The 20,376-nt window shown below is 38.0% G+C and overlaps 1 gene segment (V, D, J or C); it reads right to left on the bottom strand.

Annotated features, from left to right (window-relative positions):
- Window positions 1-19,453, bottom strand: part of LOC131987933 (T cell receptor beta constant 2-like) — a 52,581-nt gene extending 33,128 nt beyond the window's left edge. Inside the window, 2 exon segments of the C gene segment in view lie at window positions 18,968-19,266; window positions 19,373-19,453. Coding sequence covers window positions 18,968-19,266; window positions 19,373-19,421 — 348 coding nt within the window.
- Between the last annotated feature and the right edge of the window lie 923 nt (window positions 19,454-20,376).

Here is a 20,376-nt window from a genome sequence, read left to right as displayed (position 1 = left end):
TAGTTAAAGTGTTATGATTGTTTTTTGTTGTTGACATAAAGTAAATTTAAATCACCTGTAGATGTAATTGGACGAACACCTGACCTCGGTGGACGTTTTTTTTAAAAACACTAAGCCCCGCCCACTCATTAAACAGTTTGGAAATCGATAGTCTCTGTTGCTAACTCCAACTGGGTCAAACAAAAACTGATTTAACATAGTTTATAATGCTAAAACTTGAGAATGACTGTTTATTTAAACGTATTGCCAACAGTTGCTTCAGGAATGTGGAGGAATAACATTGTTTTCACCTGGTCCCAGCTGCTATTGGAGTCACTTAGACTGTTTTCTCAAGTCAGCGGTTGACCTCAAATGCGCACTTCAAGTTTGAACCGGAGTTTTTATGTCCTGCTGTCGTCTTGTTGTACTCTTCAACAAGTTTCATAAAGTGTTAAATTATGTTTATACAATTGCAAGAATGATTTGTTTTAATAGTAGATTAATTTAGCAGAAGCTACATGTTCAATGATTTAATCATATAATTCATTAAAGGTTCCATCAGAGAGCAAGACAATACATGAATATGCTCCTATAAACAGCATCATATTTTAGTTCTCAGATGACTAAGCCCCTGATCAGCAGCTGTTAAAAGTCGCAGAGGGTTTTTAGTGAAGCACTTGTATTAAACCACATCACTGTGTGCTGGCTGCGCAGAAATACACAGCTGAGTCTGATAGTTTGACTGTTTTAATGATCAGAGATCCTTTCACTGCTTCTTCTCCTTTTATCTGGAAGCTGGAGTTTTTAAACTGTTCCTCATATGTTGGTGAACCCCCGAGGACTGTGTATCCGATGAGACTCAGAGACCGGTGGGTCTGTTGGTACCACAGCATAGTTGCGAGGCTGCTGTCATCATGACTGCAGCTAATCTTGAGCTCCTCAGTCCCTTCCTTTACCACCTGAGGAGACGACTGGTCAAAATTAACGCTCTCCACTTTTCCTGTCAATCAAATAAATTCATGTCATTGTAAAGTTTAAATCCAAGCAATGTGATTTTTAGGAATACATCTTGACATAAAAAGTCATGTAACATTAAATTAGACTTACTTGTAACCACAAGCAGTAAAAATCCAAATGAGTATAGAGGTGGAAGCATCCTGGAAACTTGCATAAAAAGTGATAAATAATTTCACAATTGTTCAAAAAACAAATACAGCATATAGTCTGACTGAAATCTGGTATCAGAGGTGGAGCTGCATGTTGCTCTGGTCTGACAAACAATCAATGAGAGAAGACTACCTTCTCCATATATCACTCCTCCTCCTCCCCACCTTCTTCCTCTGATTGTAGCTGATTCTGTATTAAAAGAAATGAAAGAAGAAGAAAAAAAATCCCTGTTATTGTGGCTCACTTTTATTTCTAATCACAAATGAATACGTACTGTATGGATAGTGTGGTTTAGCTTTATGTAATGCATTTTGACTATTGTCCAATTGTGTAACTTATTTTATTTATTTGTGTGTGTGTGTGTATTTGTGTGTATGCTACTCCAGCATAAAACCTATTTTTAACTACTTTCGTTTTACTTACAACTTAGAACAACTTTTGAAAAGATTCTCATTGATAATTGCCAGATTATGTTTCTTTCATATTTTATTATTGCTTTCATTTTTTCTCTCTAATTTATAATTTATGATGATTTTGTTTAGTTATAGTTTCATGAGTGTGTTTTATTGTTGACATAAAGTAAATTTAAATCACCTGTAGATGTGATTAGATGAACACCTGACCTCGGTGGGCGGTCTTTTTAAAAACACTAAGCCCCGCCCACTCATTAAACATTTTGGACATTGATAGTCTCTGTTGCTAACTCCAACTGGGTCAAACAAAAACTGATTTAACATAGTTTGTAACGCTAAAACTTGAGAATGACTGTCTATTTAAACGTATTGCCAACAGTTGCTTCAGGAATGTGGAGGAATAACATTGTTTTCACCTGGTCCCAGCTGCTATTGGAGTCCATTAGACTGTTTTCTCAAGTCAGCGGTTGACCTCAAATGCACACTTCAAGTTTGAACCAGAGTTTTTATGTCTTGCTTTTGTCTTGTTGTACTCCTCAACAAGTTTCATAAAGCGTTAAATTATGTTTATATAATTGTAAGAATGATTTGTTTTAATAGTAGATTAATTTAGCAGAAGCTGTTCAATGATTTAATCATATAATTCATTAAAGGTTCCATCAGAGAGCAAGACAATACATGAACATGCTCCTATAAACAGCATCATATTTTAGTTCTCAGATGACTAAGCCCCTGATCAGCAGCTGTTAAAAGTCGCAGAGGGTTTTTAGTGAAGCAGTTGTATTAAACCACATCACTGTGTGCTGGCTGCGCAGAAATACACAGCTGAGTCTGATAGTTTGACTGTTTTAATGATCAGAGATCCTTTCACTGTTTCTTCTCCTTTTATCTGGAATCTGGAGTTTTTAAACTGTTCCTCATATGTTGGGTCACGCCCGAAGACTGTGTACCCGATGAGACTCAGAGACCGGTGGGTCTGTTGGTACCACAGCATAGTTTGGAGGTTGCTGTCATCATGACTGCAGCTAATCTTGAGCTCCTCAGTCCCTTCCTTTACCACCTGAGGAGAGGACTGGTCAAAGTTAACGCTCTCCACTTTTCCTGTGAATAAAATAAATCCATGTCACTGTTGTGGTAAATCCAAGCAATGTGATTTTTAGGAATGAATCTTGACATAAAAAGTCATGTAACATTAAATTAGACTTACTTGTTAACACAAGCAGTAAAAATCCAAATGAGTATAAAGCTGGAAGCATCCTGGAAACTTGCATAAAAAGTGATAAATAATTTCACAACTGTTTAAAAAACAAATACAGCATAAAAGCTGACTGAAATATGGTCAGAGGTGGAGCTGCATGTTGCTCTGGTCTGACAAACACTCAATGAGAGAAGACTACCTTCTCCATATATCACTCCTCCTCCTCCTCCTCCCCACCTTCTTCCTCTGATTGTAGCTGATTCTGTATTAAAAGAAAAGTAATCCCTGCTATTGTTGTTCAATTTCATTTCTAATCACAAATTAATATGTATATAGGTACAGTATATTTAAGCTTTATGTGATGCATTTAACTATATTCTAATTGTGTGTGTGTGTGTGTGTGTGTGTGGGTGTGTGTGTGTGTGTGTGTGTGCTACTCCAGCATAAAACCTATTTTTATCTGCTTTCTTTTTACTTACTACTTAAAACAATTTTGAAAAGATTCTTATTGATAATTGCCAGATTACCTTTCTTTCATATTTTTGAATGTATTATTGCTTTTTTAAATGTATCATTTATGATGATTTTGTTTAGTTATAGTTTTATGAGTATGTTTTATTGTTGACATAACGTAAATTTAAATCACCTGTACATGTGATTAGATGAACACCTGACCTCGGTGGACGGTCTTTTTAAAAACACTAAGCCCTGCCCACTCATTAAACAGTTTGGAAATTGATAGTTTCTGTTGCTAACTCCAACTGGGTCAAACAAAAACTGATTTAACATAGTTTATAATGCTAAAACTTGAGAATGACTGTCTATTTAAACATATTGCCAACAGTTGCTTCAGGAATGTGGAGGAATAACATTGTTTTCATCTGGTCCCAGCTGCTATTGGGGTCCATCAGACTGTTTTCTCAAGTCAGCGGTTGACCGCAAATGCACACTTTAGGTTTGAACCAGAGTTTTTATGTCCTGCTGTCGTCTTGTTGTACTCTTCAACAAGTTTCATAAAGTGAGAAATTATGTTTATATAATTGTGAGAATGATTTGTTTTAGTAGTAGATTAATTTAGCAGAAGCTACATGTTCAATGATTTAATCATATAATTCATTAAAGGTTCCATCAGAGAACAAGACAATACATGAACATGCTCCTATAAACAGCATCATATTTTAGTTCTCAGATGACTAAGCCCCTGATCAGCAGCTGTTAGAAGTCGCAGAGGGTTTTTAGTGAAGCACTTGTATTAAACCACATCACTGTGTGCTGGCTGCGCAGAAATACACAGCTGAGTCTGATAGTTTGACTGTTTTAATGATCAGAGATCCTTTCACTGTTTCTTCTCCTTTTATCTGGAATCTGGAGTTTTTAAACTGTTCCTCATATGTTGGTTCACCCGTGAGATATGTGTACCCGATGAGACTCAGAGACCGGTGGGTCTGTTGGTACCACAGCATATATTGGAGGCTGCTGTCATCATGACTGCAGCTAATCTTGAGCTCCTCAGTCCCTTCCTTTACCACCTGAGGAGAGGACTGGTCAAAGTTAACGCTCTCCACTTTTCCTGTGAATAAAATGAATCCATGTCACTGTTGTGGTAAAGTTTGAATCCAAGCAATGTGATTTTTAGGAATTAATCTTGACATAAAAAGTCATGTAACATTAAATTAGACTTACTTGTAAGCACAAGCAGTAAAAATCCAAATGAGTATAAAGCTGGAAGCATCCTGGAAACTTGCATAAAAAAGTGATAAATAATTTCACAATTGTTTAAAAAACAAATACAGCATATAGTCTGACTGAAATCTGGTATCAGAGGTGGAGCTGCATGTTGCTCTGGTCTGACAAACAATCAATGAGAGAAGACTACCTTCTCCATATATCACTCCTCCTCCTCCTCCTCTCCACCTTCTTCCTCTGATTGTAGCTGATTCTGTATTAAAAGAAAAGTAATCCCTGCTATTGTGGTTCACTTTTATTTCTAATCACAAATTAATATGTATATAGGTACAGTGTATTTAAGCTTTATGTGATGCATTTAACTATAGTCTAATTGTGTGTGTGTGTGTGTGTCTGTGTGTGTGTGTCTGTCTGTCTGTCTGTCTGTCTGTCTGTCTGTGTGTGTGTGTGTGTGTGTGTGTGTATGCTACTCCAGCATAAAACATATTTTTATCTACTTTCTTTTTACTTACTACTTAAAACAATTTTGAAAAGATTCTTATTGATAATTGCCATATTACCTTTCTTTCATATTTTTGAATGTATTATTGCTTTTTTAAATTTATAATTTATGATGATTTTGTTTATTCATAGTGTTAAGAGTATGTTTTATTGTTGACATAAAGTAAATTTAAATCACCTGCAGATGTGATTGGATGAACACCTGACCTCGGTGGGCGGTCTTTTTAAAAACACTAAGCCCCGCCCACTCATTAAACAGTTTGGAAATTGATAGTCTCTGTTGCTAACTCCAACTGGGTAAATGTTGAGGGAGCCGGAGTCAGAGGCGAGTAGGAGATCGTTGGTGACTTTAAGTAGAGCGGTTTCGGTGCTGTGGTGGGTACGGAAGCCAGATTGGAATATTTCGTAGAGTTGATTGGAGTGGAGGTAGTGCTGAAGTTGAGCGGCAACAGAACGCTCTAGAATTTTCGAAAGAAATGGGAGGTTTGAAATGGGTCTGAAATTGTCGGGGTTATCAGGGTCCAGGCCGGGCTTCTTGAGGATGGGTGTGATGGCAGCAAGCTTGAAACAGGAGGGAACCGTACCAGAGGTGAGGGAGGAGTTTATTATGTTGGTTATGAGTGGAGTGAGACAGGGGAGGCAAGCTTTGACGAGGATGGAGGGAATGGGGTCCAGGGGGCAGGTGGGGTGTTTAATGCTTGAGAAAATATTGGAGAGGTCAGATGCAGTTATGGATGAGAAGGAAGAAAGACAATGGTCTGTTAGTGAAGGAGGTGAAAGTTGTGGGTTAAGGCTGACGGAGGAGGAGGTGGCAAGCTGGTTGTGTATGTTGTCAACTTTTGAGTGAAAGAATGATAGAAAGTTATTGCATTTTTCCGGGGTGAAGGAGTGTGAGATGTGGTCCATAGGTTTGAGGAGCTTGTTTATTGTAGAAAACAGAGTGCGGGGGTTGGAGGAGCCAGAGTGAATGATGCCGGAGTAGAAGGTGGAACGGGCTTCGTTTAGTGCTCACTTGTATAGGTGGATATGGTCTTTGTAGGCTTGGTAGTGTACAGTGAGTCCAGTTTTCTTGTGTAGGCGTTCCAGTTTTCTGCGCTGTTTCTTTAGTTGGTGAAGTTCAGGAGTGTACCAGGGGGCACAGTGAGTGAATGAGACATTTTTTGTTTTTATGGGAGCAAGCTGGTTGAGGCAAGTGGACAGAGTGTGGTTGTACAGGTTGACGAGGTCTATTGGAGTTGGGTTTTCAGGGAGGGTGGAGTCAGCTATGGTGTTGGATATGCATGTGGAGAGGGTGGTTGGAAAGAGAGACTTGAGGTTGCGAAAGGTTATAATGCGGTTTTGTTTGGGTTGGGGGCTGGGAATGTTGATGTCCATGATGATGGTCAGGTGGTCGGAGATGGTGAGGTCAGTGTGTGAGAGGTTGTCAATATTGAGGCCAGTGGAACAAACCAGGTCCAGAATGTGCCCACGGCGGTGGGTGGGGAAAGGTAAAGGTAAAGGTACAGTATATTTAAGCTTTATGTAATGCATTTAACTATAGTCTAATTGTGTGTGTGTGTGTGTGTGTGTGTGTGTGTGTATTCTGCTCCAGCATAAAACCAATTTTTTTCTGCTTTCTTTTTACTTACTACTTAAAAACAATTTTGAAAAGATTCTCATTGATAATTGCCAGAGTACATTTCTTTCATATTTTTAAATGTGTTATTGCTTTCTTTACTTTTTTATGTATCATTTATTATGATTTTGTTTAGTTAAAGTGTTATGAGTATGTTTTAATTTTGACATAAAGTAAATTTAAATCACCTGTACATGTGATTGGATGAACACCTGACCTCGGTGGGCGGTCTTTTTAAAAACACTAAGCCCCGCCCACTCATTAAACAGTTTGGAAATTGATAGTCTCTGTTGCTAACTCCAACTGGGTCAAACAAAAACTCATTTAACATAGTTTATAATGCTAACACCTGAGAATGACTGTCTATTTAAACGTATTGCCAACAGTTGCTTCAGGAATGTGGAGGAATAACATTTTTTTCACCTGGTCCCAGCTGCTATTGGAGTCCATTAGACTGTTTTCTCAAGTCAGCGGTTGACCTCAAATGCACACTTCAAGTTTGAACCAGAGTTTTTACGTCCTGCTTTCGTCTTGTTGTACTCTTCAACAAGTTTATATAAAGTGTTTAATTATGTTTATATACTTGTGAGAATTATATGTTTTAGTAGTAGATTCATTTAGCAGAAGCTACATGTTCAATGATTTAATCATATAATTCATTAAATGTTCCATCAGAGAGCAAGACAATACATGAACATGCTCCTATAAACAGCATCATATTTTAGTTCTCAGATGACTAAGCCCCTGATCAGCAGCTGTTAAAAGTCGCAGAGGGTTTTTAGTGAAGCACTTGTATTAAACCACATCACTGTGTGCTGGCTGCGCAGAAATACACAGCTGAGTCTGATAGTTTGACTGTTTTAATGATCAGAGATCCTTTCACTGTTTCTTCTCCTTTTATCTGGAATTTGGAGTTTTTAAACTGTTCCTCATATGTTGGTTCACCCGCGACGACCGTGTACCCGATGAGACTCAGAGACCGGTGGGTCTGTTGGTACCACAGCATAGTTGTGAGGCTGCTGTCATCATGACTGCAGCTAATCTTGAGCTCCTCAGTCCCTTCCTTTACCACCTGAGGAGAGGACTGGTCAAAGTTAACGCTCTCCACTTTTCCTGTGAATCAAATTTATTCATGTCATTGTAAAGTTTAAATCCAAGCAATGGGATTATAAGGAATTAATCTTGAAATAAAAAGTCATATATCATCAAATTAGATTTACTTGTAAGCACAAGCAGTAAAAATCCAAATGAGTAAAAAGCTGGAAGCATCCTGGAAACTTGCATAAAAAAGTGATAAATAATTTCACAATTGTTTAAGAAAAAAAAATACAGGATATAGTCTGACTGAAATCTGGTATCAGAGGTGGAGCTGCATGTTGCTCTGGTCTGACAAACAATCAATGAGAGAAGACTACCTTCTCCATATATCACTCCTCCTCCTCCCCACCTTCTTCCTCTGATTGTAGCTGATTCTGTATTAAAAGAAAAGAAATCCCTGCTATTGCGGTTCACTTTTATTTCTAATCACAAATTAATATGTATATGGTACAGTATATTTAAGCTTTATGTAATGCATTTAACTGTAGTCTAATTGTGTGTGTGTGTGTGTGTGTGTGTGTGTGTGTGTGTGTGTGTGTGTGTGTATGCTCCTCCAGCATAAAACCTATTTTTATCTACTTTCTTTTTACTTACTACTTAAAAAATGTTTGAAAAGATTCTCATTGATAATTGCCAGATTACCTTACTTCCATATTTTTAAATGTATTATTGCTTTCTTTATTTTTTTATGTTTCATTTATGATGATTTTGTTTAGTTAAAGTGTTATGATTGTTTTTTGTTGTTGACATAAAGTAAATTTAAATCACCTGTAGATGTGATTGGATGAACACCTGACCTCGGTGGGCGGTCTTTTTAAAAACACTAAGCCCCGCCCACTCATTAAACAGTTTGGAAATTGATAGTCTCTGTTGCTAACTCCAACTGGGTCAAACAAAAACTCATTTAACATAGTTTATAATGCTAAAACTTGAGAATGACTGTCTATTTAAACGTATTGCCAACAGTTGCTTCAGGAATGTGGAGGATTAACATTGTTTTCACCTGGTCCCAGCTGCTATTGGAGTCCATTAGACTGTTTTCTCAAGTCAGCGGTTGACCTCAAATGCGCACTTCAAGTTTGAACCGGAGTTTTTATGTCCTGCTGTCGTCTTGTTGTACTCTTCAACAAGTTTCATAAAGTGTTAAATTATGTTTATATAATTGCAAGAATGATTTGTTTTAATAGTAGATTAATTTAGCAGAAGCTACATGTTCAATGATTTAATCATATAATTCATTAAAGGTTCCATCAGAGAGCAAGACAATACATGAACATGCTCCTATAAACAGCATCATATTTTAGTTCTCAGATGACTAAGCCCCTGATCAGCAGCTGTTAAAAGTCGCAGAGGGTTTTTAGTGAAGCAGTTGTATTAAACCACATCACTGTGTGCTGGCTGCGCAGAAATACACAGCTGAGTCTGATAGTTTGACTGTTTTAATGATCAGAGATCCTTTCACTGTTTCTTCTCCTTTTATCCGGAATGTGGAGTTTTTAAACTGTTCCTCATATGTTGGTTCACCCCCGTAGCGGGTGTATCCGATGAGACTCAGAGACCGGTGGGTCTGTTGGTACCACAGCATAGTTTGGAGGCTGCTGTCATCATGACTGCAGCTTATCTTGAGCTCCTCAGTCCCTTCCTTTACCACCTGAGGAGAGGACTGGTCAAAGTTAACGCTCTCCACTTTTCCTGTCAATCAAATAAATTCATGTCATTGTAAAGTTTAAATCCAAGCAATGTGATTTCTAGCAATACATCTTGACATAAAAAGTCATGTAACATTAAATTAGACTTACTTGTAACCACAAGCAGTAAAAATCCAAATGAGTATAGAGGTGGAAGCATCCTGGAAACTTGCATAAAAAGTGATAAATAATTTCACAATTGTTTAAAAAAAATATATACAGCATATAGTCTGACTGAAATCTGGAATCAGAGGTGGAGCTGCATGTTGCTCTGGTCTGACAAACACTTAATGAGAGAAGACTACCTTCTCCATATATCACTCCTCCTCCTCCCCACCTTCTTCCTCTGATTGTAGCTGATTCCGTATTAAAAGAAAAGAAATCCCTGCTATTGTGGTTCACTTTTATTTCTAATCTCCAATGAATATGTATAAAGGTTCAGTATAGTGTATTTAAGCTTCATGTAATGCATTTAACTATAGTCTAATTGTGTGTGTGTGTGTGTGTGTGTCTGTGTGTCTGTGTGTTTGTGTTTGTGTATGTGTGTGTATGCTGCTCCAGCATAAAACCTATTTTTATCTCATTTCTTTTTACTTACTACTTAGTACTACTACAAATTTGAAAAGCTTCCTATTGACAATTGCCCGATTACCTTTCTTTCATATTTTTGAATGTATTATTGCTTTTTTAAATGTATAATGATGATTTTGTTTAGTTATAGTGTTATGAGTATTGTGTTATTTTATTGTTGACATAAAGTAAATTTAAATCACCTGTACATGTGATTGTATAAACACCTGACCTCGGTGGGCGGTCTTTTTAAAAAACACTACGCCCCGCCCACTCATTAAACAGTTTGGAAATTGATTCTTCGCTAACTCCAGCTGGAGCAAACAAAAACTGATTTAACATAGTTTGTAATGCTAAAACTTGAGAATGTCTCTCTATTTAAACGTATCACCAACAGTTGCTTCAGGAATGTGGAGGAATAACATTGTTTTCACCTGGTCCAAGCTGCTATTGGAGTCACTTACCGTGTGTTCAGACCGGACGCGTAGCGAATTTTCGCGTCGCGTTACTCGCGCGAGTTGATCCGCGCGAGAATTGAATTTAATTCGCGTCACTCGCGCGAGTAACGCGACGCGAATTTTCGCCCAAGAGACTATTTAGCGCCAAATAATTCCCTCCATTTCATTCTGTCATCAACCATGACTGTACCTGTACCCTGTACCTGCTCTGGAAGTCCGAGATACGTCGGAAAACACGCCGTCGTGTCTGGGTGAGTGACATCATCCGGAGGCGCACTCAGCACGGCGAGAGGATCGCAGAGTACTTCCACCTTTTTCCCTCCTGCCGACCCACTCCTCCTTCCTGCCTCTTTTCTCCTCTCTCTCATGTATGTATCTGGTATGTATCTCGGACACTGTCGTCCAGAATCTCAACGCTGATAGGCTGTCCCGACACAGCGTCACGCGAATATTTCGCCAAAGTTGAATTTATTGAACTCACGCGAATTCGCGTTGTTTCATTCGCGCCGCGACATTCGCGTCAATCGCGGCATTCGCGAAACCCGCGATTCGCGCCGCCGGCAAAAATTCGCGTCTATTCGCGTGTTTGCATTGACTTTCTATGTAATCTTGTCGCGCGAAATATTCGCTACGCGTCCGGTCTGAACGCACCGTTAGACGAACGTTACTGTTTTCTGACGTCAACGGTTAGCCGCAAATGCGCACTTCAAGTTTGAACCGGAGATTTCATGTCCTGGTTTCTCTTCTTGATAGTCTCCAACAAGTTTCCTCTCTGTGTCACCAGGAATCAAAGCTTCGCTTCACCAAGGTAAGAATGCGCTACTTGTGCTAATATGTATAATGTGAGTTTATGTTTTGACATTGTCAAGTGTCCTTGGATAAGCTCACCAGCTTTGTGTTATGCTAAGTTAACTAACGGTTATGCTGTTCAACCAGACACAGTCTATGTCAGGGATGGGCAACTTAAATGCTGGAGGGGGCCACAATTTTTCATGGACACTACCACAGGGCCACATATAGGACAGTGCACTTAACCAGATATGATGAAACTGCAATTTTAAGAATTACAGCTTCACCATAATGTGGTGTTTGTGCTTACATGTAGCTGTAGTTACAGTACAGGTTTTGTTCAGTCAGTGGTTGTGTGTCTGGTTAACAGCTGGCTATTTTTGTGTTTATTTAATTATCCACCTATTAAAAGTGTTTGCATTAACTGTGAATGATTCGTTTGGGGTTCCTTTTTGGTTGTTTTATACTTTCATGTTGTAGATTTGGTGAATAGAGGATTACTCATCATGATTGAGTAACTGAGGCTAAATTTGTTTTCCCCTTGGATGTTGTTTTTGGCATGACTTATAAGTATGATGTTTGCTTGTGAGAAATAGTATATCATATTGATACACTTGAGTATTTTATATTATGCTTTGTGATAGATGATCAATAAACCTGTATTGAGTCTTGATAAGTAGGTTGAATGTAAAGATTCATAGTACACCAAAAGTAGTTCTATGGAGTTGAATGTTGCAGTGACTGTGACAAAAGAAAAAGCAGACACCACTATTCTGATTTGAAGACTCAGATTTTATGCATATGGAGGTGACGGTTTTCCAGGAATGAGATTATAAAATTGCAATATATTCCTGCTTATATTATTGCAATAAATTAAATTGTAACCCCTATATATTGGTGTGTATTGATTGCAAGGTTATTACAGTACCAATACACAGCCCTGGTTGGAATATACAAAAATAATATTAGTTTCCTTTTTCTGTCAGCTTTTCTGGGATTTGGAGAACTTGATTTGTATACAATTCTGAAATGTATACAACGCTGAAATTGATTTGTTGTAATCAAATTCGTTTTTAGAATTTCATACAACTTTGCCTGTATATTGCAGCCAGAAATTCAGCCTCATTTCACTGTGTGACTTTAAATACTAGCTTTGTGCACATGAGTTTGTGATTTTAAACACCTGAAAATATTGTGTTTTTTTAGTCAATGTGTTGTTAATGTCAGCGTAGTCATTTAGCTGTTTGAAGCAAAATCTTCCAGCATTTCTTTCAGGCTCTGCGGCATGAAAACAACAGAGAAAAAAGGTGCTGGGTTTTTAGTGAGGGAGAGACATTAAATCACATCACTGTGTACTGGCAGTTTGATACTTTCGCACTTGGAATAATCAGAGCTCCTGTTTTGATGTCTTTTCGTGTCATCTCAAACCGATCTTTGAACTGCTTTTCATAGTCAGGGTCAGTGCCAGATTAGCTGTATCCTATCAAGCGCATCAATTCCTTCTCTGTTTGCTGGTACTAGAGCATTATATACTTGTCGTTGTCATCATGGCTGTATTTAATTTCCTCCCTGGCTGTGCTGTTGCTTATTTTTCGATGAGACAGCTGAAACGTCACACTCTTTTCTTGGTCTGTGGGAAAAACAGATCAATGAAAGTGTTGATACAGAAGCCACAGTGAAAAAAAACATTCATTCACATTAAACAACATGTAAGTGCTGTATGGAATTGACAACACAGTTAAATTGTTGTTTTCGCATTAAATTCCTTTACCTTGAAGCAGGATGACAAGAAACGCTATCAAGACTGAAGACATCCTTCACATTTATGTTGTACCAGGAGAAACACAGCTTCCTCTAATGGTATATTAAAAGAGACACCACCTCTTGTGCAAATACACACATCTTGTATACAGGAACAGGCTGAGGGTTTTTAGTGAGGGAGTGGCATTAAACCACATCACTGTGTACTAGCAGCGCAGAAATATACAGCAGAGTGTGACAGGTTTGTGCTCTGTATAATCAGAGTTCCTTTCACTGGGTCTTCTCTTTTCAGCTCAAATTGTTTCCCAAGCTCACCCTCATAGTTTTGGGTGCTTTTCGCATATCCATACCCAATGAGGGTCATAGACAGACTGTCTATTCTTTGCTGATACCACAGCATTACTGCAAGATTAGTATCATCATGACTGCAGGTTATATTGACCTTAGTGCTTTCTTCCACTATCTTTGCGGGAGACTGTTGAAATGTAACAGCGCTCACCTGACCTGTGGAGAAAGCAGATTTAGAAAGAGTTATTAATGCAAAACAATAACGGGAACATTTTTATTCTGAGCACAATTGTTTAGCATAGTATATTATTAATAATAACATAGTGGCTACTTTTATGCAATTCAGGTAAGATTAGATAGCTTACAATAAAAATAGGTGAAGAGAAATCCAAAGATCTGCAGAGATGAAGACATTGTCAGGCACTGCTGTGAGAAAAGTACTTCCCTGAGAAAAATAAGGCTCAGGGTGCAGCGGTAGGGTGTCGTGTCTCTGTGTGGGTTGATTCATTACCACATCCTCATGATAAAAGCTGCATACTAAGTAATGTGCCTCCACCTATTGGCTGTATTTTGCATTCTTAATTGGAATTAACTGACAATTAACCCCCTCCCTATCTGATAAGAATATTCTTCTTCTATCCTACAAGACATCTCTATTTTCTGCTATGTTTTTTTTTTTTTTACTACCTATCAGGTCCTTTTTCACTCTCTACCAACACTTATATACAGTTATGTCTTGTAGGCTCTTTAACATCCAAGAAGATGAATAATTCCATTAAATGCAGTAAAGTGCGTTCAGACTTTAAAGTTACATTTCACCACATTGATTCCTGTTACTGATGATGCAAGAGAACAGTACCAACACTAGCCAATGAATGAATTACCTGCCAGTCCAAATGCTCTTTCATCATTGTTTTGTTATCAATAACTGTATTTTAAATGGAATAATATTAACATTGTAACCATGTTTTAAACTGAAAATAACTGACACTTGATGAGTGATAAATCGTTTTTTTAATCGTTTACCAGCTTTTCTTTGTAATGTAATTAATTGTATATCTATTGGGTTTCGTTCCATATTTAGACAACTTATTAACGAATTATTAAGCTTGAAACAAATTTATCATGAAATTGTCCCATAAGTACAAGTTCTAACTCACCGAACTTTAAAACATCACTACAAAATGTGTTCTCTCCACTGTTTAAATAGAGTGCAATGTGACCATTTTTATTCATTTTTCCACTTCTATCTCATTTCAGTGCAGTCCTGCTGAGAATATAAGGAACAAAAAAGTATATTGAAGGCAGTTATCATACTGTGTCACGTGGTTTCAGTGGTTTCCTGTTGGTGTGCTGTTATCTGCTGGATCATTATGGAGGTTTTTGTATGAGAGCGTCACTGTCTTTATTACTGTGCATACTTGCTGCACCAAAATATTTTCCGCTGTCTCCAGGGTGCGTCAGGTTCAGGATGTGAAGATAAGCTGTTTTCTCCCCATCTCCACTCACCTTAAAGCGGTTTTCAAACAACGGCTCAACGTTAGGAGATTTATAACGCATGTAAGCAATCAGCTTTAGGGAAGTGTCTCCTGCTGAGCGCTGATACCAGAGGATGGTGTCATAGCTTGGGATTTGATGTGTGAGGCTCAGTTTGACTTCATCATTTGGTTTCCAGAACAGTTCAGTGGGAGTCTGAGATACTTGTTTTTCTTTACTGAGGTAAACTCCTGTAAGAGAATAAGACACTTTGTTAAGTAGTGCTGTAGTGTCTTGCCAACACTGGATGAAAGATTATTGTGTCTGGATTAAGTAACTGTGAAATCAGGAGTAAGAAATAAGCAATCAAAAATTAGTGGACATAACTATTTCTCATCAGTTCTTCCACCTATAAACAATTTTTAGGTCTAAATAAGAAAATGTGGCCGTAATTAGTGTGCAATACCTTTAATCCAGAAGACCGTGATGATGGAAATGATGACATGAGATGGCATCTTGTAGAATGTGAAGAACCAGTTGGAGTCTCTTTGCTTTGTGGATCAGAAGGAGGGACAGGAAGTGATGTAGAGAAATCAGACAATAAGTTGACATGAAGAAACTGTCTTTCATTCAGTTTGCCTTTTTCTTTAAGGCAGTAAACTCTGCTTTTCAGGCCATTCTGTTTTGTGAATTTTGTGGAAAACTTTTAAACCGATGGCCTACTTTGGCCTACAATTTATGTTGATGAAAAATGCAGAACACACTGCACCAAGTTCAAAAATAATTATTACAAAAAAGCTTCTGATGGGCAGGAGAGTTTTACATTTTATTTAGGTGTTGGTGTTGTTATGGAGCCGAGTAACAAATATTTTGTGATACTGTACCAGTGTTTTTGAAACCACTGGCTGAGAAGAATTCAAGCTTTAGCTGTAAGGAATAAAATATGTGTAATTAATAAAAACTGTTTGGGTGATCCCAAGGGTGATAAAATTTGGCAAAGTGAAGTAAAACCACAAATCATCACACGATTAGAGCAAATATAAGGTACTCTCTAACCTCCATTCAGAGTGGAGGGGAAACAGGTTTTTGTCAGGAGCAGATGGATGTTTGATCTAGTGTGCCTCTCTGGCTGCACAGAAGTACGTTGCCGTGTGTTCAAATGCTTTTAGATTGTTTATGAAAAGTGAACCATTTTTTTGGTCTCCACTCAAATCTCCAGTTAAGTTGAAATGTTGTTTAAATGGCTCTTCCACGCTGTCTTTTTTGAACTCAACATATCCATATCCTACAAGTTTCAGAGCCGTGTGTCCTGGTGGCTTCTGGTACCACAGCATCACTCTGTAGTCTGATCTTCCATGTGTGCAGTAAAGCTGTACATCATCACCAGCCTTTCTGATGACAGAAGGAGACTGGTTGACCAGAACCCCCAGTGAAAAACCTACAAAAAGAGACAAGACTTTAGGCTTTATCGGCTTGCACATGAAAATGAATTACAAGCTTTTAGAGAATAGTTAACATTACCTATAAGATGACAAGAAAGTAGAAAACAAATCAGGCTAGATCTTTGTCCCATGATTCAGTTCTCTGTAAGAAGATGACAATGAGGAAGAGTATGAGGCTCTGGTTATAGGACTGGACTAAGTATGAAAAAAAACCTGAGCAGAGACATGAGGGAGTGAGGTAGGAATCACATGAGCAAGAACTTGACTGCAGCTGGCACAAAACCACAGTTGGGAAAGGATGGTGTTTAGTTTTTGTCTAGTTGAAAGGAGATCTACCTCAACGTGCATATCGAGCTGCACAGTAGTACGTTGCACTGTGCTCAGACTCTTTTAGATCCACTATCAACAGAGAACCATTCTTTGCCGTATTTTTACTCAAGTCTCCTGTTAATTTGAAATGCTTTTCATATAATTCCTCATACTTTATTTGACTATATTCTGTATATCCAATGAGTTTCAGAGCTGTGTCTCCAGGTGACTGCTGGTACCACAGCATCACAGTGTAGTCAGGTTTCCCATGGGTACAGATAAGCTGCACATCATCACCAGCCTTTCTGATGGCAGCAGAGGGAGACTGATGGACCTGAACACCCAGAGAAATCCCTGCTGTGAATAGAGGCGGACAGATAATTGATTTAAGATGTGAAAGTAAATACAGTACATCTGGTCTTACTTCACAGTAAATACGTTTTTACCTGTGAGAAAATAGCAAAAAAGAAATTGAATCATCATGTTTGGATCTGACATGGAGCCCTGAGTTACTCTGAAGTCAGGGATGAAATGCAGTATAAGTTAAGTGATGACGGTGTATCAGCTGTCAGCTTTCTAGCTGAACTGACATTTCCTACATTTCAGTAGGAAGCAAACATGATGTAGAAAGAAGGAGTGGCTTCATGTTGCTCATATCTGTATGCTCCTCTTTAAAACTGATTCCCCCACAGAAGATGGTTTGCGTTTGAGAGAATCATTCCATATTAAAAGTTTACTCTAATAGGTTGTGTGTTTTAGTGAGAATAAACCAATAAAATTGAAACACAGCTGCGTTAGTTAATGATGATAATTTGCATCAAAGCAAAAATACAACCACAAGAGCAGGTGTCTGGAGCAGATTATTCCATGTCTTATTATAAACCACTGATGATTAAAGATTGTGCAGAGTTTTTGTAAAGTTCAGAGGGGATATTTGTCAGCGTGCTTCTCGAGCTGCACAATAGTAAACTGCACTGTGCTCTTGTTTTTGAAGTTTGATTATAAGTGAGCCGTTCTTTGCTGTATTTCCCCCCAGATCTCCAGATATATTAAAATCATCTTTATATTGCTCTTCCATTGTGACTTCTTTAAAATACAAAAATCCAATGAGTTTCATAGCTGTGTCTCCTTGTGAACGCTGGTACCAGAGCATCACCCTGTAGTCAGTTTTATCATGGCTGCAGAAAATCTGCACCTCTCCAGGATTTGTGATGACATCAGAGGGAGACTGACGGACATCAAGACCCAGACATACACCTAAAAAAGAGAAAATCAATGAGAAATGCAGAAACTATGGATGAAGTGGTATTCCTGAATGGTAAACACTGATTACCAATGAGCCAAGATAAAAACACTACTGTTAGCATGTTGACCTCCTGTCTGAACGAACACAAAACACTGAATGGCTCTGTTTGCTGTAGGCTCTTTATCAACACCCTCTTATCAAATCTAAACCAGCTACATCATATTCCATACTGCTTTAGGTTTTAAGCTAAAGAGTGTTTCTGGAGCTCCAGCTCCACCTGCTGGAAAGAAATAAAAGCCAGCATTTGGTTTTTAATACACTCACTTATTGACAACCAGTTTTTGTTCAGCAGCTCATACCTTTCACATCACTGTGTTTGCTGACGGCACAAAAATAAACGCCGCTGTCTTCAAGCTGCAAGTCCTTCACAGTAAAAGCCCCACTCTCTACTTTTTCTTTTATGGCTGAATATTTGGTTTCAGAGAACCCCCCAAAGTCTGGCTGTCCACCGAACGTTATGGAGACAATGAGGGTCATGGCCTCCCCTGGACGCTGTCTGAACCAGTACATCTGGTTATGAGTAATATCTTTTTTGTGGGTGCAGTTCATCTCTGCAGATTTGGAAACGTAACTCCAACTGACTTCAGGATATTGTGTCACATCCTGGCAGTGACCTGTGTGGAGAAAATACAAAATTTAATTAAATATAAATTGTATTTCTTGTGAAAAAGTTCTGTTAACAGCGTAACAAATGTAATGTTCAGTAAGATATCATTTCTGTTTCCATTTTTTAAAACAAATTTTCTGGTGTAAGCAAAAACATTTATAACAATTTATAATTTATTTACAATTATAAAAAAAATATATATACAAAAAATAGAAATCTAATGCACTCAATCATCAACATACATTCGACCAATGTCAAAAAATGTATGCAACAAATTGAAAATTAAAATCTAAACATCTGTACGCTTTACATATACATTTTTATCTTTATACCTTGAAGCCACAAAGATGTGACTACAAATGTGATGAGAACTTGAGTCATCATAGGGATCCTGTCAGCACCAGATGCAGCCACAGCAGACATGATGAGTGTCTCAGGTTAAATACTGCATTGCTCCACAGAAGGACCTCCCATTAAAATCTGATCTTTATAGGAGAAAAAAGCCCTCAATGTTGGTTAGAATGATTTAATGCAGGTGCAAGATGATGTCATACAACGATAAAACAAAATGTGTGTTGAGGAGGTTTTTGTACGAAGGATCAGTGATATGTAGCACTGTGTAACTAGCAGCACAGAAGTACACTGCACTGCTGTTCAGCTTGAGTCCTTCAATTATTAATGTGCAGTTTTGGTCTTTATTTGCACTTCCTTCCATCTTCACATCCACTTCCTTCTCGGGTAATGCATTGTCAATATATACATATCCCAGGAGCAATAGCTGTTTTTTTGACTGTTTGTACCAGAAGATTTGGTTGTAGCTTTCAATGGTGTGTGAACATCTGATTTTGGCTGTTTCTCCTGGTTTGTTGTAAATGTCCGCTGGAGTCTGGAAGACTTGGTCACTGAGAGAGGAACCTGTTAAAAAGACATCAACCAAAAATAAAACAGTGTATGAACACTGGTAAATTCAGCAATGTAATATAAAACTTCAAATACATGTTGTCAAAAACTTTGCCATTACCTGAAACTAGTATAGCGTTTAAATGGATGCTAAGGAATAGAATGATCATGTTGTCTTTTGTTATTTTATTTGCAGGTAGTTTTTTATTGTTCATTTGAAAGATATATGAAAGATACCCTCAGTGTATTGGTGGTTATATCCAACCTCCTCTTTAAGTAAACCTTCATTAAGTGGGTGGTGTCATAGTTCATCCTCCTCCTACTCTTAACATTATAGTCATCATGTAAACCACCACTATATGACTCTGTGTGAAGAGGTAAAGAGAAACCGCTAAGGAAGAAGTACAGGTGCATCAGGCTGTGAGCTATAATACAGAGATAAAAGAATGTGCATTGAGGAGGTTTTTGTACAGAGGAGCAGTGATATGTAGCACTGTGTAACTAGCTGCACAGAAGTACACTGCACTGCTGTAAAGGCTGAGTCCTTCGATTGTTAATGTGCAGTTTTGGTCTTTTTCTGCATTTCCTCCCATCGTCACATTCATTTTGTCCTCTGGATAGCCCTCTTTAAAATACACATATCCCAGGAGCTGTAGTTGTCTGTCTGACTGTTTGTACCAGAGGATTTGGTTATAGGTTGGAATTGTGTGTGAACATCTGATTTTGGCTGTTTCTCCTGGTACGTTGTAAATGTCCGCTGGCTCCTGGAAGACTTGGTCACTGAAAGAGGAACCTGTTAAAAAGACATCAACCGAAAACAAGACACAATATATAAGAATAATCACTGGTAAATTCAGCAGTTTAATACATAAAATAAAAATAATAAAATAGAAGCACTGTAAAGTACTTGTTCTAAACAAAACTAGAAACAGATGTTGTTAAAAACTTTAACATTACCTGAAAACAGAATAATGGTGACATACGTGTGTATTAATGGAATGATAATATTGATTTTTCTGGTCATTTTTGTTTGGAATAGTATTATGGAAAGTTGATATAAAAGAAATCCTCAGTGTATCAGCAGTTTTACTGATCACTTCTATCCTCTTAAGGAAACCCTTTTGT

The sequence above is a fragment of the Centropristis striata genome, chromosome 16 (assembly GCF_030273125.1).
Source record: "Centropristis striata isolate RG_2023a ecotype Rhode Island chromosome 16, C.striata_1.0, whole genome shotgun sequence".
NCBI classification, from domain to species: Eukaryota; Metazoa; Chordata; class Actinopteri; order Perciformes; family Serranidae; genus Centropristis; species Centropristis striata.
This window is presented reverse-complemented; position numbering and strand designations above follow the sequence as displayed.